General features: G+C 37.7%; 1 protein-coding gene across 3 annotated transcripts in view; it reads right to left on the reverse strand.

The window, feature by feature from the left end:
- KIAA1324L (KIAA1324 like) overlaps positions 1 to 26,164 on the reverse strand; it is a 221,133-nt gene that overhangs the window by 23,692 nt on the left and 171,277 nt on the right. For all 3 annotated transcript variants that reach the window (XM_027539843.1, XM_027539844.1, XM_027539845.1), the window contains 10 exons: positions 25,589 to 25,769; positions 24,026 to 24,154; positions 18,759 to 18,849; positions 18,042 to 18,144; positions 15,040 to 15,177; positions 13,051 to 13,314; positions 12,182 to 12,355; positions 9,739 to 9,928; positions 7,990 to 8,086; positions 7,330 to 7,431 (listed from right to left, as the gene is read on the reverse strand). In XM_027539843.1, the coding sequence (XP_027395644.1) occupies positions 7,330 to 7,431; positions 7,990 to 8,086; positions 9,739 to 9,928; positions 12,182 to 12,355; positions 13,051 to 13,314; positions 15,040 to 15,177; positions 18,042 to 18,144; positions 18,759 to 18,849; positions 24,026 to 24,154; positions 25,589 to 25,769 (1,469 nt within the window). The remainder of the gene's footprint in view (positions 1 to 7,329; positions 7,432 to 7,989; positions 8,087 to 9,738; positions 9,929 to 12,181; positions 12,356 to 13,050; positions 13,315 to 15,039; positions 15,178 to 18,041; positions 18,145 to 18,758; positions 18,850 to 24,025; positions 24,155 to 25,588; positions 25,770 to 26,164) is intronic.

Here is a 26,164-nt window from a genome sequence, read left to right on the forward strand (position 1 = left end):
GGAGTGGAATAGCTGGATCATATGGTAGTTATAGTTTTAGTTTTTTAAAGAACTTTCATACTGTTTTCCACAGTTCTTGTTCTGTCCTCAGTTGTGTCCGGCTCTTTGTGACCCCATGATCTGCAGCATGCCAGACTTCTCTGTCCTTCATTATCTCCCAGAGTTTGCTCAAATTCATGTTCTTTGAATAGGCGGTGCCATCCAACCATCTCATCCTCTGTCATCCCATTCTCCCTCCTGCCTTCAATCCTTCCCAGCACTAGGGTCTTTTCCAATGAGTTGGCTCTTGGCTTCAGTTGGCCAAAGTATTGGAGCTTCAGCTTCAGTCTTAGTCCTTCCAAGGAATATACAGGGTTGATTTCCTTTAGGACTGACAGGTTTGATTTCCATGCTATCCACAGGACTCTCAAGAGTCTTCTCCAGCACCACAGTTTGAAAGCATCAATTCTACAGTGCTCAGTCTTCTTTATGGTCCAACTCTCACATCTATACATGACTACTGGAAAACCATAGCCTTGACTATACAGACCTTTGTCAGCAAAGTGATGTCTCTGCTTTTTAATACACTGTCCAGGTTTGTCATAGCTTTTCTCCCAAGGAGCAAGCATCTTTTCATTTCATGACTGCAGTCACCATCTGCAGTGATTTTGGAGCCCAAGAAAATAAAATCTTTCACTGTTTCCATGTTTCCCCATCTGTTTGTCATAAAGTGATGGGACTGGATGCATGACCTTCCTTTTTTGAATGTTGAATTTTAAGTCAACTTTTTCACTCTTCCTCTTTCACCTTCATCAAGATGCTCTTTAGTTCCTCTTCACTTTCTGCCATAAGGGTGGTGTCATCTGCATATCTGAGGTTATTGACATTTCTCCCGGCAGTCTTGATTACAGCTTGTGCTTCATCCAGTCCAGCATTTTGCATAATTCACTCTGCATAGAAGTTAAATAAGCCCAGCTTGAAGGATTTTGAGCATTACCTTGCTAGTATGTGAGATGAGTGCAATTGTGCAGTAGTTTGAACATTCTTTGGCATTGCCCTTCTTTGGGATTTGAATGAAAACTGACCTTTTCCGGTCCTGTGGCCACTGCTGAGCTTTCCAAATTTGATGGCATATTTATGCAGCATTGTATCAGCATCATCTTTTAGGATTTGAAATAGCTCCGCTGGAATTCCATTGCCTTCACTAGCTTTAATAATACTTCCTTAGGCCCACTTGACTTCACACTCCAGGATGTCTGGCTCTAGTTAGCTGCACTAATTTACATTCCCACCAACACTGTACTAGAGTTTCCTTTTCTCCATTTTTGCCAACATTTGTTATTTGTGACTTTTTTGGATGGCAGCAATTCTGACTGGTGTTGAGGTGATATATCCTTGTGGTTTTGATTTGCATTTCTCAAATAATTAGCAATTTGTGGAGCATCTTCCCTGTGCCTTTTGGCCATCTGTATGTCTTCTCTGGGGGAAAAAAAAATGTGTATACAGGTCTTCTGTCCATTTTTAAGTTGTGGGGTTTTTTTAATATTGCGTTTGTCAACTACAAATTGGCACTTGCCATGGGTGCTTGCCATCTGCCTCTACAAGGATTAAACCGTGTGCTTCTGCTGCTGATCTTCAACACCCCCAAAGGAGTTCAGGGTGGAGAGCAGAAATGATGCACTCTGTCCTCTGGGAAAATTGGCAAGACAGGTCTCCAGACAGTTAGATATTCTCAGGAGCTGATTTTATGAGCTCAGTTCTTGCATCTCTTCATATCTAGAAAAGTATTAAAATCCTTCATGGTGACACTATTCCTCGTGACAAGTGAAGGGTTCATAAGACTAGTAGAAAACTCCTGGAAAAATATGGCCTTGATTGCACGTATTCTCCCTTCACCAAAATCACATATATACTGACCTTTCCCCCCTGCCTCTTTGGAGCAGTTTCTCACAGCTATCTGAGGTGCTGTCTCCCAGATTGCAATCCTCATTTTGGCCCAAATAAAACTTAACTCGCAACTCTCACATTGTACATTTTTAAGTCAACAAATTGTATGAGCTGTCTATGTATTTTGGGTACTAATCCTTTCTTGGGCATATCACTGGGATACATTTTCAATCAGTAGGCTATTTTTCACTCCAGTATTCTTGCCTGGAGAATCCCATGGATGGAGGAGCCTGGTGGGCTGCAGTCCATGGGGTCACGAAGAGTCGGACACAACTGAGTGACTTCACTTTCACTTTTCACTTTCATGCATTGGAGAAGGAAATGGCAACCCACTCCAGTGTTCTGGCCTGGAGAATCCCAGAGACGGAGGAGCCTGGTAGGCTGCCTATGGGGTCACACAGAGTCAGACACAACTGAAGTGACTTAGCAGCAGCAGCAACAGGCTATTTTTCATTTTGTTGATGGTTTCGTTGCCTGTCAGACCCCAAGGCTGGAGCGTTTACTATGTAGCTGAAACCACTCACTCTTCAGGGGGATCTCCCAGCTTGTGACGTCTCCCTCCTCTTCTGTGTCCCTTCTGAGGGGCACAGGTCCATACTGACCACTTCTCCTCCCTTCCTAATTGACTCCATGTGACTCTTTCTGTTACACCCCTGGGTGCACACAAGTCCTTCTACCAGCCTCCAGTTTGTTTTCAGTGAGAATCGCTCCACATGCAGATGTATTTTTGACATGTTCATGGGGGGAGGTGAGCTCTGCATTGTCCTACTCCACCATTTGATCTCTTCCTCCTTCTCTTTCTTGATCATAACGGGTTTCAGTTGTTTTCACTTGTGATCACAGTCCTTTCATATGCCTCCTTACTATTTAATGTTATAAGAACATGTTTGATTTTAATTGAGTTCTATTGCCTTTTTAACCTATATATGAATTTACATATTATCTGTCCCTAAAGGGTGCAGAGAACAGAAATAAACAAGGAACTCATTTAAACAATGGTTATTCTCTGGCTCTTAATAAATTAAAATGAAGAGACAACTGTTTTGGCTTTAACAGTCCTTCCCCAACTACCAAGAAAAGCACTACACTAGCAGCCAATAGATCCAATGACTTTGATACGGAGATTTTAATTAGAGCCTGTGGAAGAAATCCCTGGTGTGTGCAACCTCTGAAAGCTCTCAGGACAGAACTGTGAAGCATCCCTTTTGTGAGAGACAATCTCCTCAGAAGCTACACTCAGAAAGAAAATGAATTTTGGTTTTGAAGGAGGATTTCACAAAATGATTTTGGACTTATCAACTACCCAAGCAGTTAAATGTGGTTAAAAGTTGTAAGAGAGAAAGGAGGAGGATTTTCCTCTAACTCAGAACATTAACAAAGACAACCTTATTTGAGGAAAGATGAGTCATTAAAAAGAAGGCACCAACAACTTGCAGATCAGTTGAGTTCCCAGATAAATGTGCTATTTCCCTCTGTTTACTGTGTTTATTTGCAAATCTCTGCCCACGAAGGACGGGAGGAAATGACAAGATAAAAGCATGATGACATAAAAAGAACAACAGAATCAGGCAATCACCCCATGGTGACTGCCACGCTATAGCCACGCATACAACCAGGCTTCTCAGTGTTTCCTACTGCGTCGAGTAAATGGGTTTGATGGGAGGATCCCAAATGTGCAATGACATCTCCATTATCAGAGTAAAAATGGTTCCCTCTGCTTGTTTTCCAATAAAGCTTTTAAAAAAACTTTCAAACCTTTTTAAATCTTTCCAGATAAAACTAACAGCAATTTCTCATGTTTCTGAAAAAGTACTCTGGACATAGTGCTTAGGTCTAAATGTTTCCCAATGAAAGGAGAATCTTCGAGTCCTCTAACCACATAGGATCATGATTAGGGGTTTGGGAAGCCTTTTAGGTAGAAACTGGAGAGGCATCTATTTAGGGATATTAGTGGTCGACTGTGTTAGCAATTTCTTCTTTAGCCAAGGTACAAACTGCACTAGATAATCTCAAAAGTCCACTCCAGCTCTCTGATTTCATCTGCCACAGACATCATGCTGTTAAGTTTTCATTGAAAATGTCTCACATCCTCCAGACACTTTGTGGAATTAGAAACCAACTGCATCTGCCAGACCAAACAGACAGGCTGGAGTTTCCAACTGCAGATTTGTGGGCGGTCCAGGATGTTTGCTGCTCCTTCTACGTTGCATGTGACATCCACAGAGAACACACAGTTCTCCTTTTCTCTGGCCTCTTTCGCTTTCTGTGAAGACATCCTAATTTTTTTCCCCAAGGCTGGGGATCTTGTGACATGTTCCCTGGTCACCAAGACACGGAGCCCCAGTCAACATCACTACTGCTAAAGTCGCCTTTGCCTGGTTTGTAAGGTTATTGGCCAAGAGAGAATTCCAAGGGACAGCACCCTTTCTGAGCTGGCAAATTCTCTCCATAGTGACTTCTTGGTAAGCGTATGAGATTTCACAGGGCAATTGCCTGGTTAGTACCTTTCTTTCTCTCCTGGAGAATTTAAAGCTCAAAAAAGAAAAATGCAAATTAAATCCCCTTCAAAAGTAGCCTAAGTAAATTTGGCTCTGTTAACATTTCTTTACTGTTAGTAGGAAATCTTTAGTCAAACCTACAGCTAAAAAAATATTCTGATTATTTCCGTACAAGCTTCCATTTCTCATGTTCTGATCGCAGAGCGCCCCCTTGTGCCCTGACGGGAAATTCAAGACTCAAGAAAGAATAAAAGATCAGCACAGGTGGCTCATACTTGGTAAAGAATCCACCCACCACCATGGGTTTCCTGGATGGCTCAGCGGGTAAAGAATCTGCCTGCAATGTAGGATACACAGGAGACATGGGTTCAATCCTTGGGTCGGAAAGACCCCCCCTGGAGAAGGAAATGGCTACCCACTCCAGTATGCTTGCCTGGAAAATCCCGTGAGCACAGGAGCTTGCTGGACTACAGTCTATGGGGTTGCAAAGAGTCAAACATGTCTGAGCAACTAACACACAGGCAAGCAACAGCAGGTGTATATTCAGTCCTATTAAATGTGCACACAGCACACTTAATTCCAAAAAAAAAAAAGAATCCACCTGCAATGCAGGAGACCCTGGTTTGATTCCTGGGTCAGGAAGATCCACTGGAGAAGAGATAGTCTACCCGCTACAGTATTCTTGGGCTTCCCTGCTGGCTCAGCTGGTAAAGAATCTGCCTGCATTGCAAGAGACCTGGGTTTGATCCCTGGGTTGGGAAGATCCCTGGGTTGGGAAGATCCCCTGGAGAAAGGAAAGGCTACCCATTCCAGTATTCTGGCCTGGAGAATTCCATGGACTATTCCATGGGATCTCATAGCGTCGGACACGACTGAGCGACTTTCACTTTCACTTTTCACTCTTGAGCACATTTAGGTTGTGAGGTTCAAGCAGTTCCCTAGAGCAGCAGTCCTCAAACTACAGGATGCATCAAATTAAAGAGTTTTATGAAAATATGAAAGAATCCACCCTGTAGACCACAACCTTTTAATTTAGCTTTTCAGAAAATTAAAATGCAAAACAAAATGTGAGAATCTGTCTCAGAAAAAAAAAAAATTTCCAAAATGGGGGTTAAGATCAATAGTTCTCAAATTTTAACATGTCAGAACTGCCTTGTGGTTTTATAAATATTCTGGTGCTTAACATTTGGAGATTCTTTCGATTTCAGTGAAGGCCTAAAAATCAGTTTTACAATAGACACTCCAAGGTATTCTGCTGTCTCTGATCTTGGGAAATCCTTGCAAAGATAGTCAAGTAGAAAAAACTGCCTGAGGTCAAAGGAAAAACTTAACTTTTCTTCTTTTCATAAGGAAAAAGCTAGTTTCTAGATGCCATCATTTAACATCATGAGACTATCATTTTCTCATTACATGAAAACATCAGAACCCACCTTGGGAGAGTTAGAGTGGTGCATTTTCTAAAGGACAGTGCTTGACTTCAGTAGTATTATCTGCTTAAGTCATGGAGGCTCCTGAAGGAGGCCTTAGAAGTCATTCATGTGGGCTCCCAGAGGCTAGACCAAGAGAACTGAGCTGATAGGTCCAAAAAAGGACCTCAGAAGTGCTCTAGTAAATAAAACAAGTGTCTGAACTCAAAGCAATATGGTGAGATATGAGAACATGGTGAACAAATCTCTGGATACACCTTCTCACAAAGAAAGTGTGCTCTGCTGCCCCGACTCCAGCTTGGATGCTGGCCCAGGGATCCTCTACTACATGATGCCCTTGAGCTCCAGGCTCCCTCTGTTTCTTTCAGTTTTATTATTTTCTGTGCTCATCATATTAATATCTCACCTTGAACAGGTGAAGAGAAAAATTAATGAAACAGAGTTGGTAAGAGGTGAATGCTGGTGTGAGTTTATGCCCAGAAATGAGCTCAAAATACCATGTTATCACTGTAATTATTTTTTAAGATACCCAAGTAACTGAATCAATGCTTCAACCATTGATTTCCAATCCTGATGTAATATAAGCAGGATTTATTAAAATCTCATAAAAGTTACAGTGAAAGTAACAAAAACAAAATTAAGTCAATCATTTTTTTTAAATATACATTTTTTGCTAGCTTGATGGATAAAAATCTGCAAATCAAATTATAATCCAAAGGTACCTTAACCCTAAAAATATTAGAAATAAATAATCTACATAGTAGACAATGAATAACTATACAAAATAAAAATCAGGAGACACTATGAGAGCATTTTTTAAGTTTACAATCTTAAATTCATGAAATTGCTTAGTTTCTCTTACTGTTTCCAACCAAAGTGGCTGTATTAATCAGATCTAGACTGTGGACAGCTAACAGCTCAATGCCAATCAGTTAAAGGAACGATGCTATGTATTCTACAGGTCAGACTCTAACTTGGTGATTTCCCCACCAGTCATTAGAGAACTCAAGAACAGGAAACTCATCTAACCTGACCTTCATCCCTCATAGAGAAAGAAACTATGACAAAGAGGTTAGATTGCTTAATCTAGGTCACCTAGATAGTTCCTTGCTGATAAAGAACTATAATCCAGGGCAAGTCTTAATCCAGCTCTTAAGAAAACTGACACTAGATAGTGAGACTCAATCAAATGATACAACAATATAGTTATATATTACTTAAATAATTTTCAAGATAATTAAGACACGCAGGCAAACAAGATGAGAATCTGTCATTGAGGAGACTGAAAGTGCTGAGACTCGCAAGGACCTATACCTCTTAACAGGCAAGCAGCACATCTGGAAAACAAAAATCTACAGATTCTTTGTTCCCTTTCTGCTTTACACCCATAGAGAATGTGTTTTAAAATAGCAAGGTTCTGGAGAGTTGTGCTTCCTGATAAATACATACATGAAGGAATCATATTGAAATAAGACTACCTGGGGACAGAAATGGCTCCCGCTCCTGGTTTAGCAGGATTACACCTCATTTTCACAGCAGTTGATCGGCCATTTACACAAGAGGTTGTAGTTGTAGAAGACCTATTAGAAGGCAAAGGTCACTTCACAAAACAAATATGACACAGACTTCAAAAACAAAAACATTCTGTGTATAACTGCTCCTATGCTCTATGAATAAATGAAAAAATGTATCAAAGTTCACCAATTCAGAATTTTAATACAGACTTAGTTCATTTACTTTCACTGACTATGAAAAGCTGCCTGCTCCACAGGTAAAGTGATATGCTATCATCAAAGGATTAATAGAGCTATTGTAATTATAATCAAAATTATAATCAAAAGAATTTTTTAAGGTATTAGAGGTCATAGTGACTTAGGCTGATGTTTTGATGTGTGAATTACAAATAATTACTGCCTAGACAATGAATAGTCTCTTTATTGCCTTATTTAAAGGATTATATATATGAGAAAAATTACATAATGCTTTCTAAATATTCCATGTTTCCTATTTTTTACTAAGTCTTTCATTTAAGAACCAACTACTGATTATCTATTCAAAATAAGCTACTATGTTAGAAACCCTGAAGTGATGTCCTTATGATTAAGAAAATAATCAAAAGAAGCAGCATGTTCACTTACTTATAAAAGAAATGCACATCTGGTATTTGGCTTGGTGAAACTGGGAACATATCTTCTTTTATATTAATATTTTGTAATGTGGTTTCAACTGTTACTCCTAGATGACAATGAAAAAGAAACTATTAAGCAATATGGGAAAATTAGGTTTACTTAGTCTCTATATCTAAAGAGAAAATAGCTTTACTTTGAGGCTGTCATTTTAACTAGAAATATCATATAAAATTAATGTATTATGTAAGAATAATAAACCTTACAAGGTTTCCAGAATAAAAAATACTCTACTCCTTAACTTTGCAATTTTGCTTTAGTCACTTTACTTCCCTGATTCTTATGTCCTGAATTTGTAAAATGCATGCAATAATTTAGGTGGTCTGCATAGTCCCTTCTAGTTTTAACATTTCAACAATCTACGATTATAACTCTCAGCCTCTTGTGAGTTATGTTGAATGAGCTGGGCTACTTTGCTAATGTAGCTTTTCATCCATTCACATTCATTATAAACACATTTGACAAAATAAAATTTTGTGTGCCCTAAATATTTCCAGAAAGTAACTTCAAATTTTATCTAAAAGCAAGGCATTCCCCACCCATCAACCCCATGCAAAATGATAGCAGAGTCAAAATGCAAGCAATAACAGCAACCTTTGTTCTAAGAGTTCTGATGCACAAACTCAGTAACTGTCCTTGGTGCTGAAAATTATAGCAGCTCCTTGGTGCTAAATTCTTCTGGAGTCTATCAGTGGTACTGGAGTGGGTTGCCCTTAACTTCTCTAGGGGATCTTTCCAACCCAGGGTCCCACATTTCAGGCAGACGCTTTACCATCTGAGCCACCAGGGAAGTCCAGAGTCTATAACTGCTACTGCTAAGTCAATTCAGTCGTGTCTGACTCTGTGTGACCCCATAGATGGCAGTCCACTAGGCTCCTCTGTCCCTGGGATTCTCCAGGCAAGAATACTGGAGTGGGTTGCCATTTCCTTCTCCAATGCAGGAAAGTGAAAAGTGAAAGTGAAGTCGATCAATCGTGTCCGACTCTTAGCGACCCCATGGACTGCAGCCTACCAGGCTCCTCCATCCATGGGATTTTCCAGGCAAGAGTACTGGAGTGGGGTGCCATTGCCTGGTTCTCAAATCTAGCTGCAGATTAGAATCATCTAAGAAGCTCTTTAAATTGTTAGATTATCATATGCATTGTTAGATCCCTAATTCTACTCCAGATATTTTAATAAACCAGATCCTTAAGAATAACTAGTTAGGGACCTGACTTTTTTTAAAGTTTCCTATACTTTCCAGACTAGAAATAGAAAGGGAAGATGGAGAATAAAATTTAGCACACTCACTCTTGCTGTTTGTCACCAGATTTCCTCTGGTATGAGAAAAGATGATAAAAGCTGGTGACAGATATTATGATTTAAGTCTATATTGTGTTTGTTTACTCTTCTTCTTTTGCTCACAGTTTGGGAGGTTATTATTTTACCTCAAAAATTCCTAGAAAATCTGATGAAAGACACAGATTGCCAGAGAAAAACATGTCATATGAATTAATACATAACTCTGGAAGCTTCTACTACTCATTAAGAATGATCAAAAGATCTTACTTGTAGGGAGTTCTAAACCATGTTATAAAGTGATGACTTAGAATTATCTGTGGGTTTTAATCACCTATGGTAAGCACCACTGCAGAGACAAGTTATCAGTACCATGATTTTAAACAAATGCATGCATGAATATATGAACCAAATGAAACTTACCCAAAAATGTATCTGCCAGAATGATGGATTGTGATGATAAGGCTGCTCGGAAACCCTTACTTTCAGAAGGAATAATAGTTGACTGGCACACAAATGCTCCTACCAAATTCGTGTAATCATCTGACCCTGCCACCATTTCCTTTACTGTAAAGTCTGTTATATTGTTGGTACAGACAGCCAACTTCTTCCCCTAGGAAAATAAAGTCAGAAATAAGTTTTTACTGAAGGTAAGTTTCTAAACTGGATCTCAGCTTCCTAGTGATTCTAGCAGAGCATTGGCTCTCTCCTCACCACAATTCTGATTTCAGGGATCTGGTGAGGGAGCACAGGCACCAGTATTTTTTAAAAGCTCTCGGGTGCTCAGTCACTTCAATCATGTCTGGCTCTTTGTGACCCTATGGACTATAGTCCACCAGGCTCCTCTGTCCATAGGATTCTGCAGGCAAGAACACTGGAGTGGGTTGCCATGCCCTCTCCAGGGGATCTTTCTGACCCAGGAATCAGACTTGCATCTCCTGCATTGCAGGCAGATTCTTTACCCAATTCCAATGTTCAAACAGGGTTGAAAATCTGACATTCTAATGAATACAGTGATTCAAGGCTGCACTGCTCCCCCAACTACAGACTTCATTTGTGCTGGATGAAAGCCACTTGACTTAAGGAAATATAAGTCATCTATGAAATCTTCAATTCTTCAGACAACACTGCATACAAAGGGATCGGAAAACTGCTGGTGAAAGTTTTAATGCCAAGAAAAAAAACTTGCTCTTCCTTCTCCTGAAGAGGCCTGTGTGTGGCAGAAAAGTATTGACAAGTCTAAAAAAGAAAATATAAAAGTCTAGGACAACATCTAAATTCTAAACAGTTGGTCACTATAAGTGTTTTTATTCACCTACTCTTAGACTCAATGATGTGGATCTGCTCAAGTTCACAGTATGTTGAAAGGAATACAGGAGCTTACTTTTTTAATCATTTGGAGGATAGTTATAAAACTGGGAAGACTTTAATTTTTCTAATATAGTATGTTTAAATATACTGTAGTTCCACTAAAAATCACTTTAGCTTACTCTATAATTTCTGTGAATAAATGTATAAAGAAAAAGAGAAACACTATTTTACTGGTCTTAGATGTAGAATGTGCACAGATGGGCATAAAGAACAAAGATTTCTCTTTCTTAATGCAGCTAGCAATCTTAACCTATAAAATGTTTTCTCTCCACCAAGCCTGCTCACCACAATACAGGTGCAATATATTTTTACTAAGCTTAAATTAAATTGTTGAGACTAAAAGAGAAACAAAGAGAAAGAGCAGAGAGAAACTACTGAGGAAATGAATAAGGTAATAACAGTAAAAGAATTAGAATAAAAAGGAAAGAAAGAGAAGGAAGACAGAAGAGAGAAGACAAAAGCTAAGTCAGTGGTCATACAGGAAGGAGATTGAGAAGTGTGATATACTGGGTTGGCCAAAAAGTTTGTTTGGGGTTTTCTGTAACATTTTAAGAAAATGCTGGAAAAACTTTTCAGCCAACCCAATATAATGGAATTAATCTTCTTCACTGCTTTACACAGCATTTAACACAATAGGTATGTAACATATAATTATACATTCAGTGAACTTAGTGACTAATCAAGTGAGTGTGCTGGACTGCCCCGTGTAAAATCAGGATAGGACAAATGTCACACCATGTAAAAATGTATAGATCTTTCTGTTTGAAAACCTCTGTAGTCATGAGATGTCTTTTTATTTCCTTTGTACAAAGTTTGGCACAGCAGTTCAAAATGAAGACAATAGGAGTTAATAACGGAACAGATATGGAGAAAATGAATTATACTTTCAACTTAGCTAAGGGTGCATATATACATCCCAACTCCAACCTTGTATGCCCACAAAATTATTGGATACAGAGTCCTGTAACTCTCCCTTTACCAGTATCAATTAACATTCTACTTCTTCCCAAAGAAAATTAAATCCCGTAATCTATTAGCAGAGGCTACCTCATCAACTGACACTTACCCCCTGCTTATTTCCATTTTGTTTTTGGACAAACTTCCTCTGAAAAGTCTTTTCTTTTTAACATAAACTTGACCAGAAAAGCAACAGTAAAACTTTCTCAAACCTTAACTTTATGCCTAAGAAATAGGTGGGATTGACAAGTCTGAACCACCTTTACAAAAATGAAAGATCCTCAAAGCCCTTACACCATAGCTTCAAGCTTTGGGGGTTCAACTGGATAAGTGCTTTGATGGACTGAGAACCAGACAAGGATGCTCCTGGTGGAGAAAACTGCCAACATGCCAGAAGGCAACAAAGGATTTAAGCTGTCAAAACTCACTTTCTGACATTTGGCTGTTAGTTTCCACAGAGATTTTATTGGTCCACCAACACAGAAAACAACTCAATCAGAGCTGAAACCTAGCCCCATCTCACCTTGCCAGAACTCACCTCGTGCCCACATAAACTGATATTGAAGAAATGGAAGTACTTTGTTCCTTTGGAGGTAAAGCTGGGACCATTCATTAAGGAGCCCACACTGCTGAGGTTGCTGAAGTCATAATGCAAACTTTGATTTTCTTTTTCATGGTAGAAAAAGCAGTCACTGTAGCACACAGAGTGGTCCTTTGACCACAAACATTAAGAAATCCAAAACAAAGCAAAAACAATATGGCAGGAAAGAAAGCATTAGCTGCTATGGAAAAAAAGTGTTTCCTAAAAGTTCTAGGTTTAAAAACTATTTCAGTAGTTTTGTCTTAGTCATGGCATATTTTACCACTCTAATATAGAAAATTTCTAAACTCTAGATTTCTCTAAGCAAAGTTCAGAAGAGTTAGAATTTTTTAAAGAGTGAAGTTATTCTAAGATTAGTTTCTTGTGGAAAGGTATTTTTAATCAATAGCCAAAATGCCCTGTCATGCCAGTTCAAATAGACATCAAACTATTTTTTACTTCACTCATAGCATCCATCCTTTCCTTTAAAATGTTACAAGATACTCTTGCTGTTCTCCATATACACCTACAGCCTACCTATAGAGAGGCAGCTTACTTGTTCTGTCATAATGGAATATACAAGAAATCACTTTTAATATTTTGGGAAGGTATTCTTATTCAGATGTTCTTCTTAATATTCTATGTCCCCAGTAATTATCATTTTCAAGACCCATGTTAAGCACTCAACAGATGCAAGGCAAGGTAAAATACGGAAGGGAATTCAAAAAGCCATTTATAAATATAAATTAGAAACATTAAGAGAAACCTTTGAGTTTGTCTATTAAAATATGCTTTCCTGGGGATAACTGAAATACAGACCCACTCACCTGAGTGCTTCTACTCCCAGGCCCACATGGAATACAAGCCTCCTTGCCATAGACCTGATGTATGGACAGGTAGGTATCAGGTGGACACTCCATGCACTGGTTGGTTTCCTTCTCAATGTAGTGGCCTGGGGGGCAGGGGACACACGATGAGCCCGACTGTTCAGAGCCAAGGGCACAGGCACGGCATGAGGACGCCACCCCATCAACTGCATTAGTGGCGGTGATAGAATAAATCTTCACCATGTCATTGATGAACCGTCTATTCTACAAAGAGAGCAGAAAGTAACGACTTCTGCCTTGGCACTCAGTCGTACAACCAGATTGTTTTATGTTCATATCACCAAAATAACTAAGCAAAGTATTCCAACCTAGCAGTTTATAACTGACAGTAGATTAAGAGTACTCCTTTTGGGTACTTTTCTTTTTTAAAATTATTAAGACTTAACCCAGTTCACTTTTCACTTTCATGCATTGGAGAAGGAAATGGCAACCCACTCCAGTGTTCTTGCCTGGAAAACCCCAGGGACGGCGGGGCCTAGTGGGCTGCCATCCATGGGGTCACACAGAGTCAGACATGACTGACGCGACTTAGCAGCAGCAGCAGCAACCCAGGTCTCATTGCAGGCAGACACCTTAACCTCTGAGCCACCAGGGAAGCACCTAAGACTTAACACTAGAAGCTAATTTTCATGGTTATAGAGTTCCAGGAATTTTGCCACAATCACCATGAGATTATATCATAACTGGTAAAAATTCAGGCATATGTATAGACTTGGAAGAACCAATATGATTTAGCAAAAAGAGCAACTGTATCTCCCATCACTGTTTATTCTGATCTAGTCTAAATATCATGATAAACATGTTTATAATGATGTTTACAGTGTGGCAAGTTGAAAAAGACTTGGACCAGGGATTAAAAAGTCCTTACTTAAACACTAACTGTGTGACATTGATGCAACTGCATCAGTTCTTTGGGTCTCCTCTCCCTCTTTAGCACTTTCCTTAACCAACACGCTCTGACTTCTACTGGATGCACAACAGAGAGTAAAAACCTGGATCTTACTAATACTTTTCCTTCTTGTGACACTGAGTCAATTAAGGTCTAGTTTTCATCAAGCAGTGAGCACCACTGTATCAGTAGAGAGCAGCTTCTTAAATGCTTTTTGTCTGAGCTAAAGACAAAAGGGAGGCCAGGAAGTCTTCTATAGCATGTTCACACCCCACAGGCTGGGACTCTGAACTCTCATAAAACACAGCTGGAGTCAAGTGAAACCTGAGGAACAGGTTCCTCAATGAAAGTCTGAAGAGAAAAGAGAAAATGCTCTCCATCTGCCACCATAGTGTTAAGGCAGAGCTTAAACAGTGATTTACCTTATTCGCACCCTCGGAAGGTCGTTATGATGGAGATCTACACAATAACATGTACTTGAAGCATATGATGGAAAATTCTTACGAGAGGATTAAGGTCTATTCTATTCTAGCAGAAAGTAAAAGAGAATAGTTCTGTGTTTTAACCCAACAACATGTACACATACAGTCTTCAAGCCACAGAAGGTGACAATCGTGACCTTGAAGTAACAAACCAACACCAAGAAATGGCATCTAAGCAAATGACAGATCATTCAGACAAAGAGGAAGAAAGTTACCAGCCTTCCCAAAGGCTCAGAAAGCTTTACAAGTAAGTTTTTAAATAACTACAAAGTAAGATTTTCTTCTGCTTAAACTTTTAACAGCTATGTTTATTCAAAGTGTGGAATAATTCTAAGATGCGTTGTCATTCCTTTTCATAGTCTTGCTCTCAAAACACAAATAAATATGTGTGTGTATATATATATATCATTTTATACCAGTCTACTCATAACAAAATGATTGATTTCACATCAGTAAAAAGCTAAGTTTTTTCCTCCAGTAGATTTCAGTCAACACTTTGTATAAATCTCCACAAGGAGTATCATCTTTGCTCTTTTTTTTTAAGTGCTTGGAACTTACATCTTGACCCTGATTGGTCCTCTGGAATGCCCATGTAAATGTAAATGTGGCATTCTTGAAGATGACATGGGTATAAGCTTGTTTTTCTTTGGTTCCACCCCATGACTCCACCACATTCGTACTTTTTCTATTAATATCCTAAAATACAGTAGAAAAAACATATATATAAGAAAGCACAAATTCAGTATGAATATACATGAATATACATCACAATCCTATATTTATATTGACAGTAACCCTATAGGGTTTGTGAATGTTTATCTGCAGAGCATGTAAGCCTAAAACTCTCAAAACCTTCCCTTCAAGTCTACACAAGCACTCACTAGCTTAGTAATTACAATGCATCAACCACATTGCCGATATAACCTGAAAGAGATCTCAAATCAGTATGTTTAAGGAGTTATTCTTTTGTGAGAGAGATTGGTTCGTGTGTATATGCGTGTGATTCTAGCATAGGAAATACACATAAGGAAAAAGAAAACAAATTTCTCAAACTTCTGACAGCAAACTTCTAGGATCCTCATAAAATAACAATGCTTTCTTTCCATCTTTTTTTTTTTTCCCTTGAGGGATTCTGACAGGTGACTCTTACACAGGAATTCTAAATTCTCTCTGAATTATATTTGCAATTTACAGTGCAGATTAGCCAGAATGTTATTTTATGTTCATGCAATCTTCTTTTGTTTATATTTGAATTCTAAAAAGATGAGTCTGTGTAACATTTTATTTCTGATTTCCTTAGCTAAATTCAATATCTAGAATATTATATGAATGTGTGACAGTCCAACCAATATTATGTCATTAACATGGTCAGAAAGCAAATGTAGTAAGTAAAGCAAGAAATGTAACACACATCTAATTTACTTGAAATGAAAAACTGGGCTAATTCTGAATTTTCTAATTAGTCTTCCCTGCAGAAACCCTAAAAGATGACTTAGGAATTTGGACAGGCCTCTTTTAGTTGTCCGAGATGTTGATAAAACAATGGCATGAGCTGAAGCCATATGTCTTTCTTTCTATGATGCAAGGGCAAGCTTTGACGACAAACATGTAATAGAGCAATCAGATATGCTATAAAGATACGTTTCTTGAGTTCACACCACAGATAGGAATAACAGCGTATGCTTGTCACACGTTACACAATTTCTCACATTACCAAACAACCAAATAGTCACACATGCCACTTCCAAAAAGGATCTCATAATATACTGATAGTGCTTTGTTAAACACCTTCTGGATATTTATTTCAATAACAAATGGAATATTAGTTTTGCACCTTACCCTTGCAAAACACGACATGATTTTCAAAGCATTTTGATGTGTTATTTAGGTGATGATATCTCAAAAACTCTTGTGCAGAAATCAAATCAGAGTAAAGAACACTAACAGATCCTGCTATGAGCCAAAAATGCTTAAGAGTGATTTTCCAAAATAAATATTAATATGTATAATCCTTACCCTCAGGAATGCTTGATCAACTGAGAGAGACAAATAATGAATACATTCACATAATTAAAATAGGGTTTTCTCAAAAGGTTTTAGGAGCACACTGGAGAGAGTGGTTAACTTAAAGGAATAAGAGAAAGCTTCCCAGAAAGGTGAGGTTTGAGCTGCCCTTGATGTATTGTGTGAATGGGTGTTCACCAGACAAAAGAGAAAGTCATGCTAGCTTAGTGTGCCAAGGCATATGAAATGAAAAAGGACAGAGTGTTCCACTAACAATCCAGGATATCTAAAGAGGGCTGAGTAGTAACAGCAGTTTGGTAACAGAGGCTGGGCAAGAAGTACAAAAAGCCATATAGATGCCATGCTAAGGAATTTTAAATGTATTTATAAGCTATTGGTTCTTTAGCATTAGGGCATATTAGAACCAACCCCAAGGCTTGCTAAAATACAGAACGCTGGGCCCTATCACCAGAGTTTCTCAGTAAGACTAGTGTAGGGCTCAGAAATTTTCATTTCTAAAAGTACCTAGGTGATGCTAGTCCAGGAACCACACTTTGAGAACCTCTGCCACGGGCAATAAAAAGCCCCTAAAGGTGAGGGCTGCCTCTACTATTGTTTTTATGTTTATAAAGATAATTTTGACAGAAAAATTGACAGGATGGAGGTAAGAAAAATAGACAACAGACTACTGTTGAGAGATAATAGGAATCTGAATTTCAGTCATGGCACTAAGTATGAATAGGAACTAACAGATTGACGAAACGAGGAGAGAGACCTGAGAGAATTAAAGACTTCTTAGTCACGGATGTGTTGAAGATTAGTCATCATCTTCTTTTACTACCATCATGAGTTAATACTTAAATCTCCACATATCTTGTATATCATGCAGGAAACTGTTAATAGACTATTAACTAGCTACCAAAGGACTGTTGGAAAAAAATTAATCGTGTCATTGATGTCACCACTTAATGATAACACCAAAGTCTTAGCCAACAACCTTCTAATACCTGCATGAAGTCTTAGTAAATTTTGTGTTGCTACTTTTTCTCAAGCTATTAGATGAGATTTATAGGACATCTAGGGGAAAAATGGGCAAAATTATGACATGTACCTAATAAACTCCTTTGTCTGCATGTATTAATTTAACAAGGAAGAGTGTCGTTTTTCCCAAAGCTCTCCCACCTCCATTATTTTGTACTCTCACTTATTAATACATGCTTTTCCCTCATGATGGCTTGAACTGCTGAGTGGTTACTAGGGCAGAATTTTCACTTCTGTTAGTGGCATATTTTTTGAAGAAATTTTCTCCAGGATTAATATTTCCTGGCTTCTGTCTGTCACCCATACCTCATCACTAATTTCTCTCCGTGAGGAATGAGTGCTTTGTAGACTTTGCAACTCTTAGTGAGTTCTTTAGACATTTTTTAATGTTTTTGGAAGACTCTAAAAATGGGAAGAAAAATGGGATTCTTATCCCAGTTTGTATAAATAAGTTCACACTTGAAAGAGAAGGCTAAGCCTAGAAATATACCTCTGAAAGCCACTCTTTCACTTACCACCATGAAGTACAGAACACAGTCAGCTGAACAGAGGGTCTCAAAAACAAATGTTATTCTTCCCAGTTCAGAACCCATGGCTCCAGTCATCGATGTTGGTGGTCTATTTAACAGATTAAAATTACAATACTTATAGCATGTTCTAAGTACAATCTGGAAAAAATTAAGTCACTTTATTCACTAGGCTGAAAGCCATGCTTTTCTCTCGTCCTAGTCTACTGCTGCACGGAGTCTACAAAACCACAGCGATATGCTCAGACCTCCTGGGGTAAATGCCGCCATATAGCCTATAGCAAGAAAAAAACTCCAATTGGGAAATTCAACATGGGGGACTAAAGCAAATTGTGAATTTGTAACATAGTACTTTACATATAGAACTGCGAAAAAACAATAAACCAAAAAAAGACTCTCCTGTAAATGTCTTAGACTACTATCTCTGAATCAAGCATCCAAGAGTCATAGTTTTCATAATGCTTGGATAGAGTATTTTTTAAAACTTTCAGCTTCATCTAATATAAAATTAACAATTACAGTTCCCCAATCGCTGATTCTACAAATATTCTTTAATCTATATTATCCTACTCAGCTTGCTATTTGCTAAATACATCACAGTATAATAATAATATATTTTATAAAAGCAGTTCTGCTTCATCTGTTTCTGTTGGGAAACAAGCATGAGGATTCTTACATAAGGGAATCAGAATTGGTTTTCCTTACTTAAATCCTGGGATATGCAAGTTTAAGATCAGGTAATCATTATCGGAACCTCCAGCCCCACTCTGGATGTGATCTCCAGCCACCTCCCAACCTAGAAAAGATAAAGCTTATCAGCAAAAACTCCATGAATGATTTCCAACAATCTTTTTATATAAGGCCACAAAAAAAGAATTCCCTTTTTTTTAATTCCAGTTGTAAATTGCGTGCAGATGTAGATGCCTAGATATCAATAAAGACATTGCATATGATTCTCCAGGAAAAATCAAGTAATGCAGTAATGCATATTTTTGCATCAAAGTTACTTAATGGTAAAACTAACAACAGTCTTCTCAATGAAGCATGATTTTTTTAAACAAGAACAGATGGTTTTTATCCAGTTTAATAAACTAAGAAAAAAATCCTAGTCTTCAGTTAACCAATGGGAAATAGAAACTTCAAATTACTTAATGAAGATGTGAGGTCTGGAGTTCTTTCTTAGAGTTCATTGTATTATTGTTCCTTAATTTAACACCTATTCACATTCACTTACTTATTCATTCACTGAACTGGCATTGAGTCTCATGAACCATGATACACATTAGGGAAAGAGAGCCGAAACTGGGTCCACCCTCACTATGAAATCAGTAGAATATAAGAGACACAGCTAAGAACAGTCAAAAGTATGGGGTAATACATGCTCATAGAATGTGATGTGAGTCTGCCCTCTGCAAAGAAACAATCAGCATGCCATGGACTGAAATGGCCACAATAAAATGTAAGGAGATGCAGCCCTCCAAATACCATCAAACAAGGTTATTAATTAATGGCAAACCTTATTAATGGCAAATCTTTGCAAGAGGAAACAAATACATCTCATGTTTGAACACTGGCTATTACTATATGTTTTATTATATTGCCTGCCTAAAAAACTATATTGAAGTTCTAACCCCCTGTACTCACGAACAGACCTGATTTGGAAACAGAGCCTTGGTAGATATAATCAAGTTAAGATGAGGTCATTAGGGGGAGGATTACTCTAATATGACTGGTGTCCTGATGAAAAGAGGGAAATTTAGACACAGACACTCAGGAAGAACACCATGTAAACACACAGAGACACAGAGACCCAAGAAGACAGTCACATGAAGACGGAGACGCAGATTGGAGTTATGCTGCCACAAGTCAGGGAATGCCTGGAGCCACTAGAAGCTAGAAGAGGCAAGGAAGAGTCTTCCCAGAGAGCCTTCAGGAGGAACATGGCCCTGCCAATTCGAGGGTTTCAAACTTCTAGCCTCCAGAGCTGCAAGAGTGTAAATTTCTGTGGTCTTAGAAAGAGAAGTCGCTCAGTCATGTCCGACTCTTTGCAACCCCATGGACTGTAGGCTACCAGGCTCCTCCATCCATGGGACTTTCCAGGCAAGAGTACTGGAGTGGGTTGCCATTTCCTTCTCCAGGGGATCTTCCTGATTCCGGGATCAAACCCAGGTCTCCCGCATTACAGGCAGATGCTTTACTTTCTGAGTTACCAGGGAATCCCTGGTCTAGAGGAAGCCAATTCTGGGGTTTCAAATTTCTAGCCTCCAGAGCTGCAAGAGTGTAAATTTCTGTGGTCTTAAACCCCCCAGTTTGTGATACATTCTTGCAGCACTTTTGTATTTTGCTTTTTCCCTCAGAATGAATCCCACATTTTTCATGTTTCTACACATAATTTCTATTTTGAGTTAATTTTTATGTTTTTAGAAACTACATTTATATTTATTGTAAAATTTTGAAAGCTACAGAAAAATTTAAAGATGAAAAGTAAAATTATTTATAAATTCACCACCCAGAAAAAAACTACTGTTAACATTCTGAGGTGTTTCTTTTCACTATCTTTTTGATATACACATGGTTTTACATAACTGAAATCTTATTGCCGATGACATTTTGTTTCATAGTTTTATACACTAACATTATTACATAAGCATTTGCATGTATAAATGGCTCACCAACATGCTAATGACTGAGTTGATAGTTTATCATGTAGACAGATATAACTAATTCTCATAATGTAAGAAATCACTCCCACTACAGTGCTTACCTCCTGCTGACCATACATCCAGTGTAACCATTTGGATTGTTTTAGCTTTTTTAAATAGTTTAAGTGACACTATAATTAATATATTTTTGGTAAAGCTTTTCTATATTTTTCTAGAAAAGAACCCCAATAAAAGAACTGAGAGAGTTAATTCCTAGGTAGGTTGATAAGTAGTCTAGGGTCCTCAAGGAGGAAGGGGTCTGGGGCTTTCAAGGAGGAGATAGGGGTCTGGAGATCTCAAGGAGGAGAAAAAGGCCAATGTTTTTTTCTTTAAGCCCAGAGCTAATAACTGCACAACAAAACAACTCATCTTGCTCAAGGATATGTTTTTCCTTAAACTCTGTACCAATGATTATATAACAACAATGTATCCTGCTTGAGGACATGTTTCTCCTTGAGAACCTTCTGACTAATTCTCTCATCTTAAAATGTATGTTGTGGGAGTGGGTCTTGGAAAAGTATATAAAAGGCCTTGATAAGACTAGTGAGTGGGGGCACTCTCCATCCCCCTTCTGATGTCTATGTCAGAAGCTTTCTCTGTCCTTTTTTTCACTTTAATAAAACATTGCTACACAAAAGCTCTTGAGTGATCAAGCCTAGTCCCAAAGCTAAATCTCCTTCTTTGGAGATCATGAATCCAACATCGTTCACCGTAAGCTATCAGAACTACTGGGTCAAATAAATGTATTTTTTAAAGCCAATATTTTGTACTGTTACTCCGATTCTGAAAGCAATGTGAATACATGAGGAATATTTATTAAATACAGTGGACTAAATGAAAAAAACAAAGTAACTCAAACTTCTCAGAAACCTCCCAGCCCAAGTAATGAACAACATTTCAGAGTATTTCTTTTCACTCTTTATCTAGTGCATAATTTTCTTTAAAATTATCCTTAGTTCTATTGTATAATCTATTTTCTGTTTTTTTTTTCACTTGGCATTATCGTCTCATTTTTCTAATAATCAATATATCAAAAATACTTTCCCATTAAAAATCTTTGTTACATCTAGTGTTAAAGAGTTAACAATATGCTATAAGGTTATATCATCATTTTATTTAATCATACCCCATGCTGAAAACTTTGTTTCCTCATATTTTTGACTCTCATAAATAATACTAAAATTAACATATCTGTGCATAATTTCTTTCTTTACATCACATAAGTTTCCTTGGTGTAAACTCCCAGATGTGAAATGACTGGGTTAGAGAACGGGACCATTCAAAATGTTTGAAATACTGCCAAATTGTTTTCCATATGGCTGTCATTTTTAATGATTACATAACATTTCATCCAATTAGTACAGCATGACTTTTATAAACATTATCATATTGTTGGAATTTAGATTATTTCGTTTTGTTATTAGAGATAATGCTCAATGAAATCTTTATGAATAAACACTAATTTGTTTACAACTTTAAATTCCTCTTAGGCAAAATTCCAGTACATAAAGATGTACTTATACATACCTGTTCCACAACCATGGGAAATTCCAATTGAGCATACAAAAGAACCTCAAAGTACTTCAAGTCACACAGTCAAGTTGGTCAAAGCACATCCACTTTAATTCCATGATGCAGTAATGACCTTACGAGACAGGTTACCCTGGGCCTCTCACTTTGATCCCCATTATTCTGAGCACTGCTTTCCTCGAGGCTAGTTACTGAACCACCAGTCATAAAATTATAATCACTCTTTATCTTTGTATCTTTCACTTACTGTTTGCTATTTCAGTATCACATGCTAATATTGCAGCGATATATACTTAAATTGAACATTTCAGAAAATCAGGAAAAATTTAAATTATAGCCTCTGAGTAAATGAGAAGCCTTCCCTCGTGGCTCAATGATAAAGAATCCACCTGCCAGTGTAGGAGACAGGATCTTCCCTAGGTTGGGAAGATCCCCGAAGAAGAAAATGGCATCCACTGCAGTATTCTTGCCTGGGAAATCCCATGGACAGGAGAGGCTGGCGGGCCACAGTCCATGGGGTCGCAAAAGAGTTGGACATGATTTAACAACTAAACAACAAGTAAATGAGTAAGCAAGTGGCTAAATTAAATATTGTCATGAGATTTAGACTAAGAGTAACATCTTAAAAAAATTAACGTTTCAGATAATCCTCACTAGTAAGTGCATGCACACACAAGTGTACCAATGCTTTCATCAATACATTCTTCTTATTTTTGCAATATCTCAAACTTCCTCAACCACAGGATAATTTTAGAACATAAACCCTATAGTCAGGTAATAATTACTATGTAATTTCTCCTTCTCCTTTAGGAAAAAAATCCCAAAAGTGGGATTAAGTGATAAAGAGTACTGTTCCATAATGTTCTTTATATATAAAGGCTTCCTTCATGCATCTGTTTAACCAAAATTATTCAAAGATCTAGGATTTGTCAACCTGAGTACTCATGTGTACACCTCACTCCCCACATTTCAAATCTGTTTATTTGGGATAGGTGTTGATGTAAACAGATGTGATTAGCATTTTTCCAACGATTAAATACAGTATTGAGAAAAACTGAACTGATAAAAAATACCAGTGAACTTATAAAAGTAAAGAGCACATTTTAGTATCCGTAACATCTATGTCTAGTGTCAAGTTTAAAAATGCACATACAGATATTGTCATTCATTCGAACAACAAATATTGCAGAATAACTAAGTGCTATGCTCACTAAAACGTAAGAATAAATAAAATTCAGCAACCATCCTATAGAGTTCAGCCATGTTTCCAAGTTATCAGTAAGTGAGGTTGATACATGTTTGTAAACACGGTCATAGACTCCATAGGAAGAGGAATAAGAGATGATTTAACCCTCTCCAAGCTCAGTGCTGAGCCAGAAAACCAAACCAGGCAGAACACTCTCATAAAGTGGTATGTATACACTATGATCCTTCCAAGAAAACAACATAAATTTCATTGCCTCCCTTAGTAATCTATTCTAGTATTTATAACAACCATGAATGGTGATCCTCAATATCTATTTCAAAACTGACTCCAAAAATGCAAAATAGTTTATATTCTTATAGGACAGTCATGTGGTTGCAGCACTGTATTAACTATTTTTATGTGAGGTCTGGGAAGACAAGTAGCCAAGAGATAAGATTAAGGTTCCTCATACCAATATTTAGTGGGTTTTTACACAAGTGAGTCCAAGAGTCACTACCACCAAAATACATTAAGAAGGCTGATTCTGAACTCACCATTCATTCCGTCACACTTTGAATTCCCAACATTGAAACAGGAGGTTTTCATGTTGCCAGGAAGTACATTCCACCATTTATATTCAAACCCAAGTGCAGGCTCCGTTCCTGCTGGACATGATCTACATTCTACAAGAGACGAGTGGGACAGAGAACTACAATGATGTCACATCTGGTTGATTTCCTCTTCCTCTGTTCCAAGCACTACTAAACTTCAATCATCAGGGAGGCAAATAGTAAGGAGAGAGAGTAAAGCTCTTAAGAATTAACAACTTTTTCAAGAGCAGTCTGAAAGAAAAATAATTCTGGGTAGAGTATACATATACTTGACTAACATGAAAAAGGAAACAAACACAAACTCTTCTAAAATAATTTCTTTCATTTCTGGGCGTAACTGCTTATACTGAATTAATTTGCATAAGAAAGGTAACTCTGAAACAACTTCTCTTACATGTGATTTTAGAATCAGTTTTCTCCATTTCATAAATAAAGAAATATTACATCCTTCCTATTAGTTACTAAACAGAACATTATATCACTTAATTATGGACTGATGACTTGAAATTCAAAATATAGGGTATACTGAAAAGTGATGACAGGAGCTGTGGGGTGTGGCAAGAGTCAGATTTATAAACAAACCTTATTTAAATTAATATTTAAATCTGCAACATTAAAATAAAGTGTCTTTTACAACCATTGTTTTCACGTAGCCAAGACACTCTGCATTACCACATCAGTAAAACAAGGGGAGAGAGAGAAATTGTTTATTGAGCAAGCATTTTCTGGTACTGAAGTACTACAGGAGACATTTTCATATACTTCTCAATGATGATGAGCTAGATATTATTCTCTGCAATTTTACAAATGAGAAAACTGAATTCAAATTAGTGGATACATCATACTATTGATAGCCTGGCAGGAAGCAGATTTGAACACAAGTCAATTCAACTGCTTTTTATGCTCTCAAAGGCTCTGGATATTAAGCATACAGCATGGCTATACTCAAGTAAGGTATCTACAACAATAATGCATTGTAATCTTTAATAAAATTAAAACAAATTCTGTAACCATCTTTCTTTAATATTGTTAAGATTTCCCCAAATGTACACGTTGAAACAACCTACTTAGGGACTATTTAATTGCTACCCGATCAAAACAATCAATTTTTTCTAATATTATGGTATAAAATGTGATTATTCCAATTGAAATAGGAGTTGTATTTTATGCTTACATCAATGTTTGTGTGCACACACACTGGAAAAGGAGCACTTATCCTTAATCACTTAAATTAGTGGAATTCTCTTAAAAATATCCAAAGCATCATCCCATTAAGAGGATGTGTGTTACATGAAATGCCATTAAAAAACTATTCTTTGCTATACTGAATAAGCCACTGCAGTCTCATAATTCCCTTATATTTCTTAAGTCTTCTTCAGCCTGTGAGATAAGAAAATTATGTGTTCTAAGGAATTTTCCATAAAAGCAATTCAGGACAATGTCAGTGTGACCCAAAAAGTTTATTTTACTAAAGGTCTGATTCTTGGGCCAATTGATATCCCATACCCTTTGTTCCATCCGAAAATGTTCCAGGAGGGCAGGGATGGCAGGAAGATGATCCATTGTTATAAAACCCAGGGTTGCAAGGTGGACAATCCTTCTTCTCTCCAGAAGGGGGCAACCTAATAGCATCCGTGAGATCCTCTCGGCAGATTTTGGGCTCTATCCACTTGTACATTATCTGTGTCTGCAAAAGAAAAAGAAAAAAAAACAAAAAACAAAAAACTTGCAGGTCCTGTAACATGCTTTATTTGCTTTAAACTTCCAGTAACAAAAATGTTAAACTGACAGCTTAGGTAAGGTCCAAATAGTGACAGAACAGAGCGCCAGCTGAAGAGAATCTAAAACTTCAGTAACAAAATGAGACAGAAAAAAACACTTTGGTGGGAAAACGACAGTTACCTCCAAATGGTTTTATGCTAAGCTGCAAAGACCTTACCTCATATACACAGGGTATCATTATGAAATTCCTCTTTAAAACATACAGAACACGACTGCAACTCTTACTCTTCTAGCCACTTGTTCACTTTATCCCATAAATGCCCTAAGTTTCTCTGCAGACTATGTTCCTTGTGTTGAGAC

This window comes from Bos indicus x Bos taurus, chromosome 4 (genome assembly GCF_003369695.1).
Source record: "Bos indicus x Bos taurus breed Angus x Brahman F1 hybrid chromosome 4, Bos_hybrid_MaternalHap_v2.0, whole genome shotgun sequence".
NCBI lineage: Eukaryota > Metazoa > Chordata > Mammalia > Artiodactyla > Bovidae > Bos > Bos indicus x Bos taurus.